This window comes from Bos indicus x Bos taurus, chromosome X (genome assembly GCF_003369695.1).
Source record: "Bos indicus x Bos taurus breed Angus x Brahman F1 hybrid chromosome X, Bos_hybrid_MaternalHap_v2.0, whole genome shotgun sequence".
In the NCBI taxonomy this organism is placed as follows: domain Eukaryota; kingdom Metazoa; phylum Chordata; class Mammalia; order Artiodactyla; family Bovidae; genus Bos; species Bos indicus x Bos taurus.
The window spans coordinates 48,201,918-48,228,162 of NC_040105.1; the positions used below are offsets into that span (position 1 = coordinate 48,201,918).

General features: G+C 39.6%; 1 protein-coding gene and 1 long non-coding RNA gene across 5 annotated transcripts in view; one reads left to right on the plus strand and one right to left on the minus strand.

Moving 5' to 3' along the window:
* The first annotated feature begins 3,063 nt into the window (after positions 1-3,063).
* Positions 3,064-9,212, plus strand: LOC113887328. Its single transcript, XR_003509705.1, has 2 exons — positions 3,064-5,757; positions 7,308-9,212. It is a non-coding gene; the product is annotated as an uncharacterized LOC113887328 (long non-coding RNA).
* A 704-nt stretch (positions 9,213-9,916) lies between these two features.
* The window catches only part of VSIG4 (V-set and immunoglobulin domain containing 4), a 43,537-nt gene continuing 27,208 nt past the window's right edge, over positions 9,917-26,245 (minus strand). For 2 of the 4 annotated variants that reach the window (XM_027534424.1, XM_027534421.1), the window contains 5 exons: positions 17,239-17,301; positions 16,508-16,585; positions 13,959-14,063; positions 11,209-11,230; positions 9,917-10,869 (listed from right to left, as the gene is read on the minus strand). In XM_027534424.1, coding sequence (XP_027390225.1) covers positions 10,632-10,869; positions 11,209-11,230; positions 13,959-14,063; positions 16,508-16,585; positions 17,239-17,301 — 506 coding nt within the window. In that variant the 3' untranslated portion in view covers positions 9,917-10,631. The remainder of the gene's footprint in view (positions 10,870-11,208; positions 11,231-13,958; positions 14,064-16,507; positions 16,586-17,238; positions 17,302-26,245) is intronic. The other 2 variants (XM_027534422.1, XM_027534423.1) reach the window with 2 other exon arrangements.

Consider the following 26,245-nt stretch of genomic DNA (forward strand, 5'->3'; position numbering starts at 1 on the left):
GATGTATACTACTGCTCTGTTGTGTGTGTGTGTGTGTGTGTGTGTGTGTATATATATATATATATATATATATATATATATATGTATTTTCCCCTTGGTACCACCTATAGAGCTTCGCAGCTGATAAGTACTCGACACACACATGTTGAATAAACTTGAGCTATAGTTGGTATATTAATTACTGCCATGTTGCTTGTTACTCTCACTGGGTTTTGGGGAACCTCACAGTGAACCATCTGCCCTCAAGCTTATGAGTACATGAAATTCTTCGATCTTGGCCTGAGGGTGCCCTATGCATTGCATCAGTCTTTGGGTTTCCTTTTGCAGGAAGCCCCAGTGCAATCATATACACAACAATCACCAAAGTTGAGGTGGAGTGTGTGGACACTGGCTTCTTGCACAGGAAGTGGCCTTAGCATTGCAATTGTTCCTGGGGCCTTTTCTTGACAGGCTTCCTATAGTGGGTGGGGGTAAATGAGCAGGGAGTTGAACTCAGTGTTGAGAGGGGCTTCTCATTTCTTTTATGGGGGTGAGGTAGGCTAAGGAATGTGGGGATCTTGGGCTCCTTCATTTGATTATGCACTGATGCATTCACTTATTCAACTCACAGTTATAGAGCAACTATTTCATTCTTGGTCCTGTGAAGAAAGGAAGGGATCAGGCACAGTCTCTATTTAGCAGTTTTTGGTCTGGCAAAGAGGCAGGCAAAGCCAGGAGCAATTAATTTTGTCAAGAGTGGGTGGTCACAGAAGGCTTTCCAAGGACAGTAATCATCATTACTTTCTCTATCCATCTTTAAAAATATAGGTTTTTACCTATTTTTTTTATCTTTTTTTATTTTATTTTATTTTTAAACTTTACATAATTGTATTAGTTTTGCCAAATATCGAAATGAATCTTTATCCTTCTTTTTCTAAGAACCTTTCTAATCACCACCACCTTCTTACTCTCTGCCCTGGAAGAATCATGGCTTTCTCACTCTTCTGATAGCATTTTGTACCTTCATCAAATCACTTGTCTCACACTGTAGAAATATTTATTTCCTTGGATGTATGCCTACATCCCTCTCCTCTTTAGCTTGAGAATTCCTTGATATGATGTGGTGGCTGGTGCTCAAACAAGCTGTGCATGATTTTTCAAAGACATAATTAATCAGTTTCAGAGATGGATCTATAACCCAGGGGCTATAACACAGTATCTAAGACATAAGAATTCTGACTCAAAATTTAGTGTTTTTTATTTTTTCATTTCAACACTGAGTGAATAAATGAATGCATCTACAGTGTGAGACTCCAGCACCTTCTGCCTGCTCCCTTTATCCACCTCACTTCCCCCATATCTTGTCTCATAAGTACAGTCAAGCCAAAGAACATCCAAAGTGAAAGAATTCTATGTCTTTTGGTTGGACAACAGACCTAAAGGAAAAGTCCCTTTTGTGTATTGCTGCAAATTTGGCCCTTCCCAGCATGCTTTGTGTTTATGAGGTAAAAAGAGGCTCTGATTTACTGTAGTTCAGACCTTTTGCACAGTAGGCATGAGTTGTAGATCCTCCTGACTCTAAACACTCTTTTTTCACGGACCTACTATGAAGCTCAAATTTGCCATCATGCAGAGTACATCATATGGAATTACAGGCTGGATGAATCTAAAGCTGAAATCAAGATTGCTGGGAGAAATATCAACAACCTCAGACATGTAGATGATATCACGCTAATATTAGAAAGTGAAGAGGAACCAAAGAGCATCTTGATGAGGGTGAAAGCGGAGAGTGAAAAAGTTGGCTTAAAACTCAACATTCAAAAAACTAACATTATGGCATCCAGTCCTATCACGTCATGGCAAATATAAGGGATAAAAGTGGAAGCAGTGACAGATTTTATTTTCTTAGCCTCCAAAATTACTGTGGATGGTGACTACAACCAGGAAATTAAAAGACATTTTCTCCTTGGAAAGAAAGCTATAACAAACCTAGACAGCATTAAAAAGCAGAGACAACTCCTTGCCAACAAAGGTCTGTATAGTCAAAGCTCTGGTTTTCCCAGTAGTCATGTATGGAAGTGAAGAGTTGGACCATAAAGAAGGTTGAATACTGAAGAATTGATGCTTTCAAATTGTGGTGCTGGAGAAGACTCTCTAGAGTCCCTTGGGCATCAAGGAGATCAAACCAGTCAATAGTAAAGAAAATCAACCCTGAATATTCATTGGAAAGGCTGATGCTGAAGCTGACGCTCTAATACTTTGACCACCTGATGTGAAGAGCTGACTCCTTGGAAAAGTCTCTGATGGGAAAGAATGAAGGCAAAAGAAGAGGGGGACAGTAGAGGATGAGATGGTTAGATAGCATCACCGACTCAATGGACATGAATCTGAGCAAACTACAAGAGATAGTGAAGGGCAGGGAAGCCTGTCATGCTGCAGTTCATCGGACAGAAAAGAGTCAAACATGAGTTAGCAACTCAGTAACAACAATTGCTACTTTAATTGAAGATGTTGTTTCCAGAGGGTCCCTGTTAAAAATCTAGGAGAGTACCTTAACTGATAAATGAGAAAAAAAAAAAAAAATAAAATAAAAGTGGGTAGCTGAAATTACTCAATCTCTAGGATATAAGAAGAGAGGAAGGGTCCCTCCCTAGGACAGTGCTCAAGGGACAACCCTGACTCCACCCCAAGTTTTAGTAAGAAACAACAACAACAACAACAAAAAAGGAACTGAATCTTTCTAGAAGATAGATCTGGGGAAACTAGTCTCAAGGACTAAGTCAATAAATTATTCTGGTAGAAGAAAGTTTTCTACAGAGCAGTGTGAATGTGAGTGAATCCCTATTCAAGCTATCCCCTACAGCCTCTAAGCCCTGCATATGCAGAGAAGACCATAGTGAGAGAGTGGCAGTGATGGAAGGGTTAAAAAGTAACCAGGGAATATTTGAGTTGGAGAGGCCACCAAGATCATCTAGTTCAATCTCTGTTGGCTAAATGGGAAAGTAAGATTAAGGGAGGGAATAGAGCTGACAGATCTGGGAGTAGGACACAAAACTCCTGGCTTCCAGGATGTTTTTTTTTTTTTTTTTTTTTTCTCTTGAACCTGAATTTATACTACTGTATGTGTCTTGGATAGATTATTCACTGAGTCTTGAGTACTGCAAAGAGTCCTATTTCTGCTCTATAGACTAAGGACTGAGACTTGGGCATTGCAATCATTGACAGTGATCATGCAAATATAGCCTGAAAGCATAGTAGGAATTGCCTCTATGACATGCCATCTGCCATGTCATCAGGTTTCATGATGTAGTGCCTGCATAGTGGGAATTCAGTCTTCCTGGCTGTGAATGGAAACTGCCCAAGGATTGCAAACAACAGGATCTAGGAAATCATTTACTTTCTTATATCTGTCATGTTCCTCATGAATCCTGAAGGTCATAGTTGAATTTAAGGGTCTGGCATTATCTTTTCCTTCTTAAGGTCAATTACTTTCTTTGTAATCAAAATGAGAGAGTAGAAAAAGCCTAATATTTGGAATCAGAAAGACCTGAGCACAAATTCTGCCTTCTCAATTATTTCCCAGTTTTGTTTCTTTAGAAAAGCCACTTTACTTCTATGTGTCTCAGTTTCTTCACCTATAAATAGGAAAAATGATAGTACCATACTAAATGGTTGTTGATTAAATAACACATGTAAAACACGTAATAAAAGCATTATGCAAAACATATAATAAATGCTTTGTAGGTATGACATTTCTTTTTTCATTCTGTCTTAAGTTCCCTAGATGCCAGAATGCAACCTGTGGGCAGAACTGTGCTACCAAGGCCAGCTTCAAAGGTATGTGATCTGTAAAGTTTCACAGGTCTTCATGCTTAAAAAAGACCCCAAATTTAGCTTAATGTTCTGCTGTCACCATCTTGATTTTCTTTTCTTTTTTTTTTTACAAGGATCCCTTCATTTTGTACCTGTAAATTTACTCCTGTAAATTATATTTTGTGCCAATGGACTTAAAATGAATGTTTTAGGAACAGGAAACATTCCGACAGGATGAGAGAACACATGAATTTGGAGTTGACAGAAATAGATTCAAGTTCTATGTATGCCACTATTTTGCTTTTTTATATCAGGCATTTCCTTTTATCCTTGAGAAGATCAGTTTCTAAATTTTGACAATTTTTGTTTGACAATGTCTTAGCTTTGACATTTCAGGACTCTTTCAATAATTCTAAGGAAACCTCTCTGGCCATAGGCAGAACCTAGGGCAGCCAGAGCTCTCTACTTCAACTTTATGAAGCTTGGGGAATTAGTTCCTGGTGGAGTTCAGTGGCAGTGGGCAAGGGCATAGCAGTGGGGACTGTTGCTGCAGTAGGAGACCCTTTCACAACGGCACTGTTTTGTCATTTTGCACTCAGATTTCCGTTGGCTAACCTCAGCCTTATCTTCCTCATTTCTGTTTCCTCTTGAAGACACCAAAGGCCCTTCAAAACATAGGACCTTCCTGCTCAAAGCATAAAGCCCAGTTCCCTTTGACTTCTGCAGGATGGCGCATCACCAGGGAACCTATGCCTCCTACAAGACGAAGGCACCAATTCAGTAACAGGTATAGTATCCACTTGCCCTCTCTGTTTGGGTTCCCAAACTAGGGCAGTGTCTATGGCTACTAAAGGTGGCTTGGATCTACTCATCTCATTCTCTTTGGACACTTATGAATCCTGGATCAAGGGTGGGGGAGAAGAAGGGTCCCATTGGTCCCCTTCTGTCCTGAATCCTAAAATGGTAATAACAGACAGTTTAGGAGACAGTCAAATGGGAGTGGAAAGTTCTCTGGAACCAGAAGTCAGGATATTTGAATAGCAGTTCTGGTTTTGCTGTTTACCCATTATGTATCTTTGAACAAGTCCTTTCTCTATTCTAGGACATATATTTTTGGCCTTTTCTGCAAAAAATGGGAGGGGAAAGATTAGATGAATTGTATCCAGAGACTCTTTTAATTTTTATATTTCTTATTTTGAAGGTTGTCAGCCCTCTGTTGAGAAGGGATGTGAAAGTGATGCTGAGTAAATATCTCTGGGTGAGGCTGAGCAGGGGGTTTAACTATGCCTAAAAAAAAAAAAAAAAAAAATCCATACTGCTCCCAGTGTGAGGATGCACAACTGGGTCAGTTGCAGGGCAAGTCTTACTACTTGGTATATTAGACCTCCCAGGGCAGGCAGAGAACAGATGATATTTTATGTAGTGTAACAGACCAAGAGAAAAGCTTTCAGTGTCCCTCAATACCGCTCCATGTAGATATCCACCTCTTCTTCCTATGGGTTTGGCTAGCTTTTCTCAGCTAAACTTGCTTTCATTATACTCTATGGGAGAGGCATGGACTAGAACATCAAAAGTGGAAATAAAACCAGTGTAGTTTCAGCTCAACTACTGACTCCATTAATACTGGGACGAAATGGTCTATAAGGCTCTTAAGTTTCATGTACTAAAAAAGAATCTTTAACCTCTTCAAATCTCTCTTCCTTTTTGATGAAGTCAGAAAGGGTGTTCAGAAGGCTGTGGGCACATCCAGTTTATCCAGGTCTTCTCACAAAAGCTGGTAGTCAATAACACTGATAATAGAAGAAAGGCATCAGTACAGTTCTCTCTCTCTGGCCACCCTGAACTCAAACTGTATTAATCAGCTTCCTTGGCTGGCTTCTCCAGGGACCGAGCTAAGGTGTCCGTGAACTCCTATATGAAAGGCTCTGGAAAGGTCACCAGACCCTTTTACAACAATTTTGCCAGGTAAGTTTTCTTGTTACCATTTCCAGGGGAGACAACTGAAGCTCAAAGGACAACTGAAACCTAAGGGAAAACTTTCCCAAAGCCACGGTTGGCTAATCGGTGCCCACAGCAACATTAGAAAAGTCTGTATAAAAGTTTGTCTTTGTTCTAAATCAGACAAAGTTTGTCTGATTCTTTCCACTATGGCCTATCTGGTGATCATGATTGTTGCTTTGGCTGAAAAAGCCACACTTCTGGGTCACTTGGAATGGATTGGATAGGTAGAGAGGGAAATGATTGGATAGGTAGAGAGGCAGAGGGTGGAAAATACTGTTTAGAGCTTTAAGTTTGAAGTTCCTCTCAGATATCAAATTGGAGGAGCATGTCACCCCTTTGAGGCTTCCTGGTGGTGCTAGTGGTAAAGAACCTGCCTGCCAATGCAGGAGACATGAAATGCAGGTTCAAACCATGGGGTGGGATGATCCCCTGGAGGAGGGCATGGCAACCCACTCCAGTATTATTGCCTGGAAAATCCCATGGACAGAGGAGCCTGGTGAGTTACAGTCCACAGGATTGCAAAGAGTCAGATTCAACTGAAGCAACATAGCACGCATGCACACACATCACCCCCTTACCAACATATATTCAACTGAAAGAGTTAAGGTTTATTTATTTTTTACAAAAATACACTCTGCTGTTTCATTGACAGAGAAGTCCCTCTGCCTTGTCTTATCTAGGATAAGGCCTTCTCACCTCATGGGGCAGTTTTATATTCTTTGGAATGTTTGCAATTTTCATGCCAGTATTTAATATAAGCCAGTTACTTTCTCATATATCAACTATCACACTTGGGGAGAGGAAGAATTTGACACAGACAACCCGGAACTTTTAGGAACAGGATTTGGGCATTGCTAAGGGAATTCTCTCAGAAGTTCCAGGCATGCATGATCATGCTCCTGGTAGCTTCTTTATTTTTCACATGACTGCATTGAATGATCCCAGTAACTGACTGCCAAGTCCACTGCCAACAATACTTACACCCATTTTGTGGATGTGGAAAACTAGAGTTCAAAGAGATGGAATGATTTATCCAAGATTTCTCAACTACTTAATAGAAGAGCCAGAATTCATGCCCAAGCTTAGCCTAAAAGCCTTTGTTCACAGTCATAACACTGTAAGAACATAACGTACTGAGTAGCACACATAGCACACATAGCATAGAACACTGTGTGAACTGTGAGAACACTGTGAGAACCATAGGAAGGCGAGACATGGACATTAACTCTGGGACCTGGTCTTTTCCTGCACAGAGAACCTCACTGTAGCTAAGGACCCCTAGAAATGCCATAGCTATAGGACTCAGGCCTGAGAACCCCCCAACTGGGCATTGGGACTTCACCTGCAGTATCAACTGGGCCTTCCACATATACCATAAAGATCCTTCTTCTTGTTAAAAGCCTTATTGCCTATTTCATTCACTTCCTTATTTTGATGATTCACCTAGTCCCTACAGCCTCTGCAGTTTCCCTGGTGCTCAGGGTGTGACTCCTTTCTCTCTCTTTCCCTCCAAGGTCACATCTTCCAGGATGATCTCGCCTCCCCACTGAAGCCCCTGGCCCAGCCTCCTGCAGTGCCATGCTCCGTGTATTTGACAAGCTGAGTTGGACACTCCATGTAGTAGTGTCAGTTTGTCAAATACCCCAAGTGTGGCATATGCCTAGCAGCTCCAGGCCGAGACACTTGAGATACAACAGAAGAGAGACAGTTGGATACAAGAACACTCAGCAAATACCAACTAAATTCTCAGAAGTTATTTTTGGTGACTTTGAGGGAAATAAACCATTATACATGAAGGTGTGGGGGAAAAATGAAGCAGCTCTGCTACACACAGTGGGAGCCCTAGGGGGACACAATAGTCTTGAAAAGGCATTTGGGCATTTTCAAGGGATGTAAACGTTCTTTGATTCATACTTTCTTCCTTCACACTCCCCTCCCAGAGTCACAGAGCAAGGACATCAGGACTTAGGAACCCAATTTCTTGACACTTTATCTTGACTTCTAAACACACTCTGACCTTACTTATCTCTCTCCTTTTCCTCATGCTGTTTCTCCTTCTGGGAATACCTTCTTTATTTCTCTCTTCTCAACTAATTCTTTCCCATAATTCCTGGCCCAGCCAAAGTCCAGCATCTCCAAAGACTTGAAAGTTAACTTATATTCTTTCCTGCTTCATTCTTCAACACACTCCTTGCCTGGGTGCTTGTATGTACCCATTTATCTCTTACTGGCCAATGGTACCTTTTGAATTGTTAGTGAACTTATTTCTGTTTTTTTTGGTTTGTCTTGTTTATTATTATTATTTTTTTAATGGCCGAATTCTCAACAACAACCTTGAAGGAGTTCTTAAACAAATTCAAGCTTTTCTGACACTCAATAATGGATATATTCTAAAGTCATATATTTTGGACAAAGTTTTCTAACAATATTTCAAATATTTCGTAATTTCTTTTTTAAATTTAAATTTATTTATTTTAATTAGAGGCTAATTACTTTACAATATTGTGTTGGTTTTGCCATACATCAACATGAATCCTAAGGGAAGTATTTTTTTAGTTCCCCACTAGATTGTGAACTCCTAGAGAACAATATTCTTTCCGTGATTGCTCTCTCCCCATTCCATCCCTACTCTAACCTCAGCACAGTGCTCTAGTTACAGAAAATACTTAATAAATTCTTATTGATAGAAAAATTTTCCACTAGTACCTTAACTTTGGACCTTTGGGTCAAATGCTACCCAGGAACTTTGTGAAAAACCAATTTTGGTAACTACAATGCTATAGGGTGTGTGAGGTAACTGCCAACATGGAGGGTTTTATCCCTGAGAAATAGGGTCAAGAGTCAGAGGATGAGAGCAAAAAAGTAGACTCAGAGAGCAAGTAAGTTTTGGAATTACTTGATAGCAAAAAGTTATATAGATACTTTATTGGAGGATTTTTCAGAGACTTTAATATTGAAATATTGCTTTGGAAATCTCCGAGAGAGAGCCATAGAGTGAAACATTTCCCATGCTTATCTGATTATGGAATTTTTTTCTGTGGTCCATTTCCTGGGTCTTGAATTTCATGGAACAAAATTTGAGAAACTACCTTAGAGGAACTTTATATTTTTCATCTTTTCTGGAGATCTTGTCTTTTTACCAAACAGCTACTTGCCTAAGACAGGTCCAATGTTATCGCATCATTTTTGTTTACTCTATACTGTATATTTGGACTAGGTCTATACTTAGGACTTTCTTACTGACTTATTTTATATGTAAAAAATTATCAGGTTTTGGACAGAGATGATCTCTGGAAGTTTCCTGCTGTAATATATATATGATCCTAGGTCTGTAACTTTATCTTTTGTGTGACATTTAATCAACTTGTAGCATCCATGTTAACTGGCATCATTAAAATAATTTAAATGTTTGCTTTCAATTTTTTCTACTCTGGAACAATTTATGTAGCAACAAAAAAATGCATACAGGCCCTGGTGATGGAAGTACTCCTTGATTCATTACTTTCATTCCTATAAAACAAAGGGCTCCTTGCTCACTTTTGTGTATAATTTTGACTTTTGTAATCAGTGTATGGGGGGCAGCTGTTGGTTAAATCTGAAATGACCTTGGAATTGCATTGTAATCAAAAGTGGTGCATATCAGCTTCCATAGAGGGTGAAGAAGTTGATTTGACATGAATTACCTGAGGAAAAGTTGAACTTGCCCAGAGCAGGTCTTCACTGAGGAGAATGATTTAAAAAGTACATTGCATGCACACATATTCAGAAAGATAAACACACACACACACACACACACACACACACACTCAGACTCCTAGTATCTATTCTGCTTGAGAAGAAAGACTTCCATGCTGTGACCTTTACCCCACATTATAAGAAGGGGTCAGGAGATAAAGATGACCTATGAAAAGTATAACTTTTCCAAAGATGTTATGAATCTAGGAAGTAAAAATCTGAGGGTGATGCATCTATAGTTTGGAAAGAAGGAGAGCTCTTTATCTGTCGACCCACAGTCCCTGAGACAGAAGAAAGACTCCTTTTTTTATGGTTTCCAATTAACCTGGGTAGAGTCACCCAGGTGGAGCTGGAAGGATGATTAAGAGAAGAATAGAAGGCAGTTGAGTACTCTTTTACCAAAGGTTTATTGTGTTTCAGTGAGCTCACTGCTGAAATGAAGTAAGGATAGCATGGGTGCAAGGGAAGAAAAAACAAAAAAGAAAAGGTTCTATCCATACTCCCAGGGCCTCAATCATCTCAACTAGTCTTACTTTAATCACTCTTGGTAGGTACTTGAGAGAGGACCAATATGACCAATGTTGTTATTATGCTTAGATATTTATTGAGCATCAAAAGAATATTAGAGCACTAGGCTCATAGTACAGGAGCAGATCTGATCCCTGGTCTGTTTCATGATAATCTTGATTCAGAGTTATCTGGCACTAGGGAAAGGGAAGTGACCTGAACCTAACTCATCCTCTGAGCTGGCAGAGCTGAGCCTCTCTCTGGTCGTTCAGTGGTAAGAGGACAAAGTTGAGTGGCATCTGGAGGCATGGTGACCAAGTCCTAGTGCTACGGGCACTTTTTTCTGATGTTTGGAGAAAAGCAATGGAAGCTGTAGGCAGGACAACTAGAAGGGTCTAGGGCATGGCCCAGCAGCAGGCTTGCTTGAGGTACATATGGCAACTTCTTAGGCAAAACCAATTACTCTTAGGAACCCCATTGTTGGCAAGGAAGACATGTTGGACTAACCAGGAAGAAACAGCAGGGAAAGGGGCCATGTAGAATTCCTGGGCTGAATAGGCAATTATGTCAATAGACATCACCTCAGTAGGACATTTTTAGCAGACATTCTTGACCTTGGTGGCTAGAAGCTCATAATCCAGGGAATCTGTATGCAGCAGATGAGCATAGTCACTGTTGATCTGGGTGATGATCTGGTACTCCTGGCCCAGGCAAGGCTCGTCAGAGTAGTCATTGCCCAGAGTCTGGGAAGCTGGCTCTTCATCGGAGCAGCCACTTGTGAAGAGGGCCACCCTCATTGTTTCACCAGAGTCACTGGCCTCCCTGGCATGAAACCTGTGGTCCAAGAGCCCACCACCCATGAGAAGAAACTTGAATCTGGTACCTTGGTTTCCCACTTTTCTGCCCCAATTATTGACAACTGACCATCAGGCACCTGCCACCCAAGGATTCTTGGAACAGAGGTCTAATGGACTTGGGTTATTTTGTGTGTTCACTGGGTCAGGACAGTACCACAGGAGGTGCTTCTGAGAGGGAAGAAAGTTGTGCCCTGACCTTGAAGGCCTCTGGGCTTAATATTGGGTCTGTACCAAACCCCCTTGCCTCTATGCCAATAATCAACAAACTTGAGGACAAGGAACAGGTCAGAAGATAGAAGATGAGAAGCTATCTTACCTGGCCACTTCATAGACATGATCTAGAAAAAAAAAAAGAAGAATCAAGTCAGAAGTCTCCATAGGGAATGGGTAAGGGCCAAATGCAAGTCCTTGTGAAAATAAAAGGGAAGAAGAGACAGAAAGGGGGAATCACAATATGTCTCAGCCTTCCAACAAATAGAAGCTGTTAGGAAGGTGGGTTGAAATACAGATTTACCTGTTTTTCAACAGATGCAGATTTATCTGGGAAAGGAAGAGGAAGCACACTTGATCACTGTCATCTTTGGCACAGTCTGACTCTGGACATTGGGCTAGAGCTTGGTGTGATGGGGGATGGACACTGGAACTGGATCCACTCTCCACCCAGGAGTCTTGCCAAATATCCTTCAGGGAGTCTTTATGAAAAACTTGGCAGCCATTCAGACCCCAGACAAAAGGGCCTGAATTATCAGTCTGATGCCCGAGACTATAGCTTGAGTCATTCGCAAGTGCATTTATCCCCATCCTGCAACCAGGAAGGATCTTGGAATAAATCACCATTGCCCCCTAGTGTCTGTGGAGAAGAAGTATCTACATTCCACGTAGGCTTAAAAGCTCTCTAAGTGAGTAAGTGAAGTCGCTCAGTTGTGTTCGACTCTTTGCAACCCCATGGACTGTAGCCTACCAGGCTTCTCTGCTCATGAGATTCTCCAGGCAAGAATCCTGGAGTGGGTTGCCATTTCCTTCTCCAGGGCATCTTCCCAACCCAGGGATCAAACCCAGTTCTCCCGCATTGCAGGAAGACACTTTAACCTCTGAGCCACCAGGGAAGCTCTATAGCCTGGTACAAAGATGGATGTACTGCCCTCTAGGTGCTTGTAATCTTTCAGAGATGCAACTGGAAATGTAAGCATTAAACCACAACAAAGCAAAAACAGAATGCTGCAGATCTTTTGTTTGGTGATAAAGCCTTAAATTTCCATGTCTTACCTCCCTGATTGGCTCTGCAGCTTTCATACTGTAGGATCTTTTTCATTTTTATATGCCTAGTGCATGGTACATAGTAGGTACTCAGAAGCTACATGTTAAATTGAGATGATGCCCTGAGGCTGTCTCCCTTATACAGAGATAGTATGCAGGAATTCTGGAAAGGCAATCTAGGGAGGAAAAAGTATAAAGACATGAGGTGTGTCACCTATTTGCCTGTTTGACTTCAGTGACTTGGAATGAAATTAGGTCTAAGAGAATGGTGGGGGTTGACAAGATAGGCCAGAGCCACATTACAGAGGGCCTTCAATGGGATGCTACATTTTGACCTCTGTCCTCTGAGTCATGGGGAGCCCTGGACTGTTTTTGAAAGGGAAATAATCTAGTATTGTTACAGTTTATACTTAGTCTTATTGAGACTATAATGAATGTTTTCCTTTTAGTACACCTAGGATTTGTGGCAAATTAAGATATCTCCACTTCCAAGTTTAGCTTCACGGATCATAGCCACGGTAATTGGCCAAGACAAGAGTTTTTACTTCAAACCCAGGACAAGGAGAAACCCAAGGCTTCCTCCTCTTTTTGGGTTGGAGAGACCTATGGTAGAAATCAGACTATTAGGGAGTAGGAGCTACTTCAAAGGAAGAGACACATAAATGCTAGTTAAAATGACTAGTGCAAAAGGAATTGAGATGTAGTTAGGCTTTACTTAGAAGTAAACATTAAGAGTCTCTTTTTCTTCTGTTGGCAAACAGATGTTAAATGACCCTGACAACTACAGTGTAATCATGTCACTGCCTGGCTTAAATTTTTTAAGTGATTTTTAATGCAAGGCTTAGAGAAGAAATTCCAAATTCCTTAACCTGTCATCCAAGACTTTCTAGAATCAGGAATGAACTTATCTTTTCCTTTGTATTTCTCTATTGCTTGGCTACATGAATTTTCTCTATTGATGACTCCACTCATATTTATCTTTTACAATTTCACCCCTTTATTCATGTAATTTCTTGTATTTGTAGAATATTGTCCCCTATCAATGGCTTTCATCCTCCAAGGCATGGTCTAAGTCCTGCCTCCTCCTGAAAGCCCTTGATAATTATTCTACCCCTAACTGATTCTCCTATCCTTTGGATCTTTTTAGCATTGATTATCTTCTCCAAGCTTTGAGTTCACAACCTTTATAGCTAGGTATTGTTATTGATAAACTCCATGACTCTACCTTGATTCCATTAATTAAACTGTAAATAACTTGAAGCAATAATTGTTACTTCTCCTTCTCTTGCATCCTCATTAAAAATCCACTATGTAGATGCTGTGCCAGGTTGAGTAAAAAGATTTGTGAATTAACTTTCATATGTTGTACTCTTATTGCATGTCTGTCTCCATGGATTTCCTATCCTCACTTTCAGGATAGGCTGGGGACCCTTTGAAGTGCCTAACATAGTGCTTGATGCAGAGTTTATGCTGGGGTTTCTTTGGAAGGAATGATGCTAAAGCTGAAACTCCAGTACTTTGGCCACCTCATGCGAAGAGTTGACTCATTGGAAAAGACTCTGATGCTGGGAGGGATTGGGGGCAAGAGGAGAAGGGGACGACAGAGGATGAGATGGCTGGATGGCATCACTGACTCGATGGACGTGAGTCTGAGTGAACTCCGGGAGTTGGTGATGGACAGGGAGGCCTGGTGTGCTGCGATTCATGGGGTCACAAAGAGTCGGACACGACTGAGTGACTGATCTGATCTGATCTGTACTGCTGAATGAAAGAATAAGCAAAAGCCACCCATTCATATTCATCACTCACCCTGTTGGGATGTCTTCCTGCAGACCATGATATAAGTCATGGTGATGAACACTATACAGCACAAGGAGATGATGAGAATTATGGCAAAGATAGACAGGCCTTTTCCTAGGGGGCAAAACAAGACCAAGTGGTATCTGGTTGAAAACAGTCCAGAAACAGAGACTCCAAGGATCAGTCTAGACTAGCTCACAGTTCTTTCTTTTCCATCTTCTCCTAACTTATTTAGCTAGCCAGAGAGACAAACAAAACCCTGGATCCATGAAAAAGACTTGAAAGAAGCTAGAGACTCCATGTACATGCAAGTTATTTCAGGTCCACTCATTGATGGCTGATTGGCCTGGACATTTGAACCAGTACTCCATGCTTTCCATGGGGCCAAGACAAGAGGTTTCTCACATTTTCTTAGGAGAAAGTGCTTCCCAGCTTCACAAAAATACTACCGTATTGAGATTATGATCAATTACTTCTCTGTCCAAGTATTCAGGTTTCTTAATCCTCAAAACATATTTCCACTGTCTCCTGGGTTACCTATCTAAATCATGAAGGAAACCCCTGGACTAGGCTTCTGGTCCTGGGTCTGTTATTTATTTGCTGTATGACTGTAGTAGGCAGAATAAGGGTCCTCCAAAGATGCTCATATTCATATCCCCAGTATGTTAGTTTACATTGTAGGGAAGAATTAAGATTGCAGATATATTTAAGATTGTTAATTCATTGACTTTGAAGTGGGGAGATTATCTTGAAATATCTGGGTGGGCTCAATGGAATCTCAAGGGTCTCCCCAAAGTGGAAGAAGGAAACAGAAGAGGGGATGATAGTGAGATATTTGAAGATACTACATTGCTAGTTTTGAAACTGGTGGAAGGCAATCAGAAGCCAAAGAAAGAAGGTAACCTCTAGGAACTGAAAGGAGGACAAAGAAACTGATTATCCCCAGTATCCAAAAATAACACAGCCCAATTATACCTTGATTTTAGCCCAGTATGTCAGACTTCTGATGTCCAGAAGTATAGGATAATACATTTGTGTTATTTTAAAGTGCTAAGTATGGGGTACTTTTTCAGTAGTCCTAGAAGGCTAAATACATAGAAGTCATAGAAGAATAAATACAGTGACTTTAATCAGATTTTTTTACTAATACCTTAGTTTCCCCATAAGTTCAATGAAAATATTGGATGATGTCTAATGCACTTGTAGCTATAATATTCTGAATCTAGGGAGTGAGGTCAGGGGATATGGATGGAGAGGGAAAGGAATCCCAGTGTCCTTAGGATTTACTGCTGCAACTGACTTTGTTTTCTCTAGATCCCAAAATATTATATCTTAGACATCTGGTATTTGTGGTCTTTAGAGCTCTGATTGGAGTTGAGAGAACCTAAGCTATAAAATGATACAGATCAAGGGAAGGTTCCTCATTGGAGAGAGTAAAGTTGTAAAATAATTAATAGAGGATGTAGGGCATAAACTCCAAATCTTAGAGTATCCAGTCTTCCAAAAGTTATTTTCCCATCTTCTCAAATCAACTGTCTTAAGAAGTATCTTCTAGCTCCCCTTCTTCTATGGATATTGCCATAGGAGAGACATGGAACTATGGAAGTCTTCAAGCCAAAAGTGACAACACAGAAATGGAACACAAAACAAGCTTAAGCTGTGACCTGAGACAACCAAGAAACTCTGCAACCAGGAGGGCAGAAGTACAGAGGCATTAAGAAGTCCACCATCAATGACACACAACCAGAGGGTAAGACCAGGAGTGATAGTCATTGAACTATTATGTACTTATCAATCAAAACAGATACCTACTGTAGACCTGGAGTCTTAGAGGTCTCCAGGCATCAACACTTTTGTTGCCGGACCATGGGGGTGGTCTAGAGAGTTCTGAGGGATGGGCCAAGGCAGCCAAGGTGATAATGGGAAACAGTGGTTAAGAGAAACATCTAGCATCAACTAGTATTGTTGATAAAATAAAATGATATAAAATATAAGTATTTCATTGTTTTAATAATCAATGTATTCAAACCACTGCATACCAGCTATTAGCTCCAGGTGAAAACCCAAAGAACTTATATTTGGGGTTTGCATCTCTGAGACTTTGACTTAGGGATCCTTGAAACTTTGAAGGAATCAGAAATCAGCTACAAGCTGCTTGGTGACCTCTGAAGAATAACTCAAGTAATGAAGCCTTGCCACTACCCTTACCTGGTCCAATGCCTGTCTCCCTGGGAGAGATGGCTGAAATCATAGTCCAATTCCAATTCTTACATAGAATGTTTAGGAAGTACATTATCATGCCAAAAGAGAAATAAGAACAAAGATATCACTACCCTTAAACCCATTCTGACTTTGAACATCCCTGTATCTGTATCTTTCCCTATCCTTTCTCCATTCTATCCATCTCATCTGTCTCTAGGACCTTTGATCATAGCCTGGAACATAGGAGGTAACAGTTTGCAGAGTAGAATGGCATAGAATAGTGTGTATAGTGGAAACTTTTTGTTGCAAAGTTAAGAGCCAAAAAGGAAGAATAGAAGTGTTAACATTTCCCTTACCTGGTCCAGCACTTGTCTTTCCAATATCACCATCCATTTCAGTTATTCTGCCCCAGGATATATTCACTGTGTATGTTGCTATAACAACAGGATTATTAGGGTCAGAGATCTCTCTTCCAGATAGGAAATTTCAAGATGGAGGGTGGCTACAAAGATTGCAGTTCTTCTATGGGTATCTGTGCTAAGATTTCCAGAATTCCTGGCCATGTCATTGACCACTATTATTGGGTTAGCCAAAAAGTTCATTTGGGTTTTTCCATAATATCTTACAGAAAAACTTGATTGAACTTTTTGGCCAATTCAATACAATAATGTGATAGCTTATTTTATTTTTTTACTGTTGGTGGGAAGAAGGCCCATAGAGGAGAGAAAATATACCTGAAGTCCCATAGCAATTCAGACTAGGAGCAGAGCAGAAGTCAGTTTTCTTTTTCCACTTTTCCTATAGGGTTATTCAAATTCTCTCCTTCTTTTTGCCTCAGACATTTTTACAGAGAAAAAAAAATTATATATATATATATATATATATATATATATATATATATATATATAGATGATTCACTTCTTCATGACCCTTAGGTCTTTTTATTTCCATGTCTTTATTACCATGTTCCTTCTGAAGAACCCAGTGACCTCTTATGACCTGTCTAATGGTATTGAGCCTCCTCCCTTGGCTTCCATGACACCATTTCAGACCTTCCCTATTCCCACAGAACCCCAGTAAAACTCACCTTCCAAGGGGGTTTGCATGGTTGGAAGTGACTTAGTCTTGGTCTCAAGTGGCTTTGAGGAATCTGCAAGGAAAAGGGAGTCCATTCAAGGGCCCTGGCACCCCTGAGTGAACAGTTGAATGTTTTAGGAAAAAATGGGAAATAAGTAATGGCCAGTCAGATACTTAATTAATCTGGATGGGGAAAATATTTTGTTTTGACTAACTTCCAGTTGAAATTTAGCTACTTATTCTCTTGAGAGGGTCTTAGAAGTATTACAAAGAAGGTGGCTGTAGTGAGTTAGTAAAGATAATAGAGTAATAACCTCCAAACACTTACTTCTTCACAAAAGCAGTGAAATGACTGACAATTTTTTTAACTTTTTTTTCTTTAAGATTTTGGAAAAATAGCCAAAGATTTGAATCAACCCGGGTAGCATTTATGGAAGAAAAACACTCCAATCTTGTTAAGTACAGCAAGTATTGTTGCATTTTAATTTACCCCAGCTTTATTACCCTGTCCCAGGCCAGTAGTAGCCTTGAAAATAAGCCTTGTTCAAGGTGCTAGACTGAACAGAACAGATTTAATTCCCCCCAAAATTGTCATTATTTGACTTCTGTGGCAGTTCCCTGAAAGACCTGATTCAAAAGGCTTATCTTCATTGATCATCTAGTGTTAAAACTCTTGCTAGGGAAGGGGTGTATTTGTCAGACAGATGCCTGGAGCATTAAACAACAACTAAGGTAAACAAGAGACTTGCCAAAAAGCTTTAAAAAAAAAGTAATTAAAAGTTCAGAGACTTTGAAAATCTCTGACACATTCATGAAATCTGGAAAGCCAAGACATGAATAGTATTGTGTGCATGCTCAGGAAAGACATGAGAATGTCATATGTTCTTATCTCTGACTAGCCTTGAGGCTCTGCATTAGCAGGAAATGAAGGCTACAGCATAGTTATAAACTTCCTGGGTAAGCATTGAAAACAGTTAAACAAGCAACAGAACCCTTGGAGTTTTATTGATTCCAACTATTTAAAGAAATATCTGTCCAATAAATATTTGACCACAAAATTGATCAGAGACTTAAGTGGCAATCCATGACAAAGAATAAAAGAGACTACATAGAATTAGCTCAGACAGTTATTGAACAAATAAATAGCAATTAATACAGAAAGCAGCAACAAAAGCAAGCCCTGGAGAGAGACAGAGACTCAGAATTCTAAATTTGTCACACTATATTATTTAAAAAGTCAAATTTTCAACAAAATATGAGACATGCAAAGAAACTAGAAAGTATGGAGCTTCTGGTTAAAGATGGCAGAGTAGAGCACCATCTCCTTCTGCGAGAAAACCAAAATTGAAACTAGCTATTGAACAATCATCAACAGGAGAATGTTGCAACCTACCAAAATAAGACACCCCACATCCAAAGACAAAGAAGCCATAGCAAGATAGGAGGAGGGGTACAATCACAATAAAATCAAATCCCTTTCCCACCGGGTGGGTGACCCACAATCTGGAGAAAAATCATACCAAAGAAGTTTTCCCACTGTTGTTAAGGTTCTGAACCCCATGTCAGGCTCCCCAGCCTGGGGACCCAACAAACAGACTGGGAATATACAGGGAATCTGACCTTGAAGGCCAGCAGTATTTGATCATAGGACTTCCACAGGACTGGGAGAAACAGAAACTCCAGTCTTAGAGGGCACAAACAAAAGCTTGTGTGCACTAAGCCTCAGAGGAAGGGAGCAGTGAGACCACAGGAGACTGAATCAAAACTACTTGCTAGTGTTGGAGGGTCTCCTGTGGAGGCATGTGTCTGCAGGGGATTACCACAGGGATGGGGACACTGGCAACATCAGTCTGGGAAGGTCCCCCTTGGTGTAAATCCTCTTGGGTTGCCATTAGCCAGACCACAGAACCTGTAGACCCAAGGGCTGGGTCACCTCTGGCCAAAAAACTACCAGGAAGGGAGTGCAACACCACTCATCAGCAGATAATTGGATTAAAACTTTACTGAGCAAGGCTCTGCCCACCAGAGCAAGACCCAGTTTTTCCCACCACCAGTCCCTCCCATCAGGAGGCTTACACAAGCCTCTTATAATCCTCCATCAGAGGGCAAACAGAGAAGAGAGAAGAGGCACAGTCTGACGGTGACCAAATTACAGAAAGTTAATCATCATGAAAAAAAATAGAAAGTTATGTCCCAGATGAAGGAACAAGATAAAACCCCAGAAAAACAGCTAAATGAAGTGGAGATAGGCAAACTTTCAGGAAAATAATTCAGAGTAATGATAGTGAAGATGATTCAGGATCTCAGGAAAAGAATGGAGGCAAAGATTGAGAAGATGCAAGAAATGTTTACCAAAGACCTACAAGAACTGAAGAACAAACAGGTGAATAATACACTAGAAGAAATCCATAGCAGAATAACTGAGGCAGAAGAACAGATAACTGGCCTGGAGGACAGAAAGGTGAAAATCACTGCAGGAGAACAGAATATAGAGAAAAGAATGAAAAGAAATGAAGATAGACAGACAAAAAAAAAATAAATAAAAGATATTTGCAATGTCAAGCCATAATGGGAACATGATTAGCCTAATAATATAAAATAATTACATACAACTCAGGGGGGAGGATCAAGCAGAGTGATAAGTGGAAGTACATACATGCACATATTTTCATCTACTCAGCCAGTCTATGTCTTTTGTTTGGTTCATTTAATTCATTTGCATTTAAGTGCAAAACTACAGTTTTCGTGTTTTAGGTTCATTTTCTGTAGATAGATCTTTTCCTTCTTTTGCTTCCTGCTTGGAGAAGTTCCTTTAGCATTTGTTGTAAAGTTGGTTTGGTGGTGATGAACTCTCTTAACTTTTGCTTGTCTGGAAAGCTTTTGATTACTCCATCAAATCTTAAGGAGAGAGTCTTGCTGGGTAGAGTATTCAGTTTTTCCCACCACCAGTCCCTCCCATCAGGAGGCTTGCACAACTGTAAATAATATGTATATATATTTTAGAAAACTTGAACTTTTGCCTAACTAAAAAAATGTGTGAGTTTGATTCCACTTATTTGATTTAGTATGAATAGAATGTTAGATTTGTAATTTAAGAAAATAGATAGGCAAGAAGCAGCAAAGGTTTACTATGTAGCAGAGGGAAATATAGTCAATATCTTATATTACCCTATAATGGAAAATAATTTCAAAGATAATATATGAATATATGCATAACTGAATCACACAAAATTTCTACATTTTGAAATTTAGTATTGTTTACCAGTTTTTCTAAATGTCCTATGGACATCTAATAGCAACATAAGAGATATAAAATTTTAAATACATTTTGTAGGATATAAAATTAATGTAAATGTATATAAATAGAAATCAATTGTATTTAAATTATTGACATCATCAAGATGCTCCTATTCTTATTTTTTTCTGCATTTGATAAAATATTCTCAGAGAAATGTTAATATGTCTCACTATGATTATATATTTTTTCTTTTCCCTTATATTTCTTCTGAGATTTTTGCTTTATGTATTTTTGTTTCTTTTCTGTTAGGTACCTCATGGTTTATGATATCTATCTTTGTGAATTGTACTTATCTTTAAAAATATTCATCTTTGTTTAATTTAAAAATAAATAAATTTATAAATTAAAAAAAATAAACTAGAAAATATAGTCCATAAACTTATTTAAAAAAGCAATGAATAGAAACTTTCTCTGAGGAAGTACAGATACTGGACTCATTAGAAAAAAATACTTTAAATCAACTAAATTTGTTATTAAAAAAAAAAAGAAACAAATCAAAGGAAACTATGTCCAAAAAACTAAAATAATGAGGGCAATTCAAACCAAGTTGTTCTGTCACTCAGTTGTGTCTGACTCTTTGTAAACCCATGGGCTGCAGCACACCAAATTTCCCTGTCCTTCACTATCTCCCAGGGTTTGCTCAAATTCATGTCCATTGAGTCAGTGATGCTATCTAACCATCTCATCTGTTGAAATGCTCTTCTTTTCTCTTCAAATTTTCCCCAGCATCAGGGTCTTTTCCAATGAGTTTGCTCTTTGTATCAGATAGCCAAAGTACTAGAGCTTCAGCGTCAGTCCTTCCAATGAATATTCCCATTACTTTAAGAATTTTCCACACTTTGTGGTGATGCACACAGTCAAAGGCTTTAGTGTAGTCAATGAAGCAGAAGTAGATATTTTCATGGAATTCCTTTGCTTTCTCTGTGATCCAACAAATGTTGGCAGTTTGATCTCTGGTTACTCTGCCTTTTCTAAACCCAGCTTGTGCATCTGGATATTATCAATTCAAGTACTGCTGAAGTCTAGCTTGAAGGATTTTGAGCATAACCTTACTAGTATGTGAAATGAGTGCAACTGTATGGTAGTTTGAACATTCTTTGTTATTGCCCTTCTTTGGGATTGGAATGAAAACTGGCCTTTCCTGTCCTGTGGCCACTGCTGAGTTTTCTATATTTGCTGACATATTGAGTGCAGAACTTTTACAGCATCATCTTTTAGGATTTTAAATAACTCAGCTAGAATCCCATCATATTCATTAGCTGTGTCTGTGGTCATGTTCTTAAGGCGACTTGACTTCACACTCCAGAATGTCTGGCTCTAGGTGAGTGACCACACCATCATAGTTATCTGGGTCATTAAGACCTCTTTTGTAGAGTTCTGCCACTTCTTAATTTATTCTGCTTCTGTTAACTTCCTACCGTTTATGTCATATATCATGCCAAACCTTGCAAGAAATGTTCCTTTGATCTCTCTGATTTTCTTGAAGAAATCTTAAGTCTTTCCCATTCTACTGTCATCTTATACTTCTTTGCATTGTTCTTAAGAAGACCTTCTTATGTCTCCGTGCTATTCTCTGGAACTCTGCATTCAGCTGGGTATATCTTTCCCTGTATCCCATGCCTTTCAGTTCTCTTCTTCCCTCAGCTATTTGGAAAGCCTCCTCAGACAAACATTTTGCCTTCTTGCATTTTTTTTTCTTTGGGATAGTTTTGGTTACATCTTCCTGTGCAATGTTACAAACTTCAAACCAAGTAGAAAATGTCAGTAAACAAAAATTATAAAACAGGAAAAAACTAGAAATCCTGGAGATGAAAGATACAACAACTGAACAAAATGCATGCATGCTAAGTTGCTTCAGTCATGTATGACGCTTTGCAATCTTATGGACTGTGGCCTGCCAGGTTCTTCCCTCCATGAGGTTTTCCATGCAAGAATACTGGAGTGGGTAAGCATGCCCTCCTTCAGGGGCTCTTCCTGATCCAGTAATCAAACTGGCATCTCTTATGTTTCCTGCATTAACAGTTGGGTTCTTTACCACTTCTGACATCTGAGAAGCCCCAACTGAAAGAATAAAACCCACTAAAAAGAAGAATTCACTAAAACAGATTTAAACAGGCATAATAAAGAATGAGTAAAACTGGTGTCAATTGAAATTAGCAGATTAGAGAAACAGAAAGGAAAGTGAATGAAGAAAAATGACCAGCACCTCAGAGAACTGCAGGTCATCTTCAAGTGTACCAATATACACATAATGGAAGTTACAGAAGAGGATAGAAAAGCACAAACAAAATATTTTAAAATGCTATGTAATGTCAAAAATTTTTTGACGTTTTTATTTTTATTGACATTTTTATTTTTATTACTTTTTTATTCCTGTTTAGTTGTGTCTGACTCTTTGCAATCCCATTGACTGCAGCTCCATCTGACTCTTTGCAACCCCATTGACTTTAGCACACAAGGCTTCCCTGTTCTTCACTATCTCCCTGAGCTTGCTAAAACTCATGTCCATTAAGTCCATGATGTCATCCAAACATCCCATCCTCTGTCAGCCCTTTCTCCTTCTGCTCTCAACCTTTCTCAGCATCAGGGTCTTTTCCAATGAGTCTTCTTGGCCAAAGTATTGGAGCTTCAGCTTCAGCACCAGTCCTTCCAATGAATATTTGGGACGAATTTCCTTTGGGATTGAATGGTTTGATCTCCTTGCTGTTTAAAGAATTCTCAAGAGTCTTTTACAACACAATAGTTCAAAAGCATCAATTCTTCAGTGCTCAGTCTTCTTTATGGTCCAACTCTCATATTTGTACATGACTATTGGAAAGCTTTTTAGCTTTGACTAAAAAGACTTTTGTAGGCAAAGTAATGTCTCTGCTTTTTAATACACTGTTTGGGTTTGTCAGAGCTTTCCTTCAAAGGAGAGAATGTCTTAATTTCATGACAGCAGTCACCATCCACAGTGATTTTGAAGCCTGAGAAAATAAAATCTGTCACTGTTTCCATTGCTTGCCCATCTATTTGCCATGAAGTAGTGGGACTGGATGTCATGATTTTCATTTTTTTTTTTAAATACTGAGTTTTAAGCTAGCTCTGTCACTCTCCTCTTTAATCTTCATCAAGAGGCTCTTTATTTCCTGTTTGGTTTCTGGCATTAGGGTGATATTGCTTGCATATTTGAGGTTGTTGATATTTCTCCTGGCAATCTTGATTTCAGTTTGTTATTCATCCAGCCTGGCATTTCACATGATGTACTCTGCATAGAAGTTAAATAAATACACATATAATGTGTTAAAATGCAGATACAACACTATACTTACAAAGGTGATACCACTGTAATGGCAGAAAGCAAAGAGGGACTAAAAAGCCTCTTGATGAAGATGAAAGAGAAGAATGAAAAAGCTGGCTTAATACTCATCATTCAAAGAACAAAGATCATGGCATCTGGTCCCATACTTCATGGCAATTAGAAAGGAAAAAAAGAGAAGCAGTTGCAGCTTTCATTTTCTTGGGTTCCAAAATTACTGGTGATGATGACTGCAGCCATGAAATTAAAAGACACTAGCTCCTTGGAAGGAAAGCTATGACAAACCTAGAGAACATATTAAAAAGTAGAGACTCCAGTTTGCCGACAAAGTTCTGTACAGTCAAAACTATTGTTTTTCCCGTAGTCATGTACAAATATGAAAGTTGAACCATAAAGAATGCTGAGCACTGAAAAATTGATGCTTTCAAATTGTGATACTGGAGAAGACTCTTGAGAGTCCCTAGGACTGCAAGGTGATAAAACCAGTCAATCTGAAAGGAAATCAGCTCTGAATATTCATTGGAATGACTGACGCTTAAATTGAAGCTCCAATACTTTGCCCACCCCATGTGAAAAGATGACTCATTGGAAAGACTCAGATGCTGGGAAAGATTGAAGGCAAAAAGAGAAGCGAGTGGCTGAGGGTGAGATGGTTAGATAGCACCACCGATCCGATGGACATGAGTTTGAGCAAACTCCAGGTGATAGTGAAGGACCGGGGAGACTGGTATTACGCAGTTCATGGGGTCTCATCGCAAAGGTTCAGACATGACTTAGCAAGTGAACAACAACATAGCAGTATTATTTTCCATCTGTCTCCTAAAACAAAAGAAGCAAAAATAAACAAATGGGACCTAATTAAATCCTTTTGTACAGCAAAACAAACAAACAAAAATCAATGAAACAAAAGACTGCTTACTGAATGAGAGAAAATATTTGCAACTAAGAATGATAAAGTGTTAATGCCTAAAATATAGAGAGCTCATATAACTCAATATAACAACAAAAAAATAACTTGATTTGAAAATGGTCAATTCAGTTCAGTCGCTCAGTCAAGTCTGACTCTGTGCAACCTCATAGACTGCAGCAAGCCAGGCCTCCCTGTCCATCACCAATCCCTGGAGTTCACTCAAACTCATGTACTCTGTGTCCGTGATGCCATCCAATCATCTCATCTTCTGTCGTCCCCTTCTCCTTCCACCTTCAATCTCTCCCAGCATCAGGGTCTTTTCATATGAGTCAGTTCTTCACATAAGGTGGCCAAAGGATTGGAGTTTCAGCTTCAGGATCAGTCCTTCCAATGAATATTCAGGACTGATTTCCTATAGGATGGACTGGTTGGAACTCCTTGAAGTCCAAGGGATTCTCAAGAATCTTCTTCAACATCACAGTTCAAAAGCATCAGTTATTCGGTGATCAGCTTTCTTTGTAGTCAAACTTCCGTATCCATACATGTCTACTGGAAAAACCGTAGCTTTGACTACATGGAACTTTGTTGGCAAAGTAATGTCTCTGCTTTTTTTTTTTTTTTTTGTCTCTGCTTTTTAATATGCTGTCTAGGTTGGTCATAACTTTTCTTCCAAAGAGAAAGTGGGACATATACTCATTTGAATGTAGAGTTCCAAAGAATAGCAGGGAGAGAAAAGAAAGCCTTTCTCAGTGATCAGTTCAAAGAAATAGAGGAAAACAATAGAATGGGAAAGACTAGAGGTCTCTTCAAGATTGCTGGGAGAAATATCAATAGCCTCAGATATGCAGATGACACCACCCTTATGACAGAAAGTGAAGAGGAATTAAATAGCCTCTTGACGAAAGTGAAAGTGGAGAGTGAAAAAGTTGGCTTAAAGCTCAACATTCAGAAAACGAAGATCATGGCATCCAGTCCCATCACTTCACGGGAAATAGATGGGGAAACAGTGGAAACAGTGTCAGACTTTATTTTTCTGGTCTCCAAAATCACTGCAGATTGTGACTGCAGCCATGAAATTAAAAGACGCTTACTCCTTGGAAGGAAAGTTATGACCAACCTAAATAGCATATTCAAAAGCAGAGACATTACTTGGCCAACAAAGGTTCATCTAGTCAAGGCTATGGTTTTTCCTGTGGTCATGTATGGATGTGAGAGTTGGACTGTGAAGAAGGCTGAGCGCCGAAGAATTGATGCTTTTGAACTGTGGTGTTGAAGAAGACTCTTGAGAGTCCCTTGGACTGCAAGGAGATCCAACCAGTCCATTCTGAAGGAGATCAGCCCTGGGATTTCTTTGGAAGGAATGATGCTAAAGCTGAAACTCCAGTACTTTGGCCACCTCATGTGAAGAGTTGACTCATTGGAAAAGACGCTGATGCTGGGAGGGATTGGGGGCAAGAGGAGAAGGGGACGACAGAGGATGAGATGGCTGGATGGCATCACTGACTCGATGG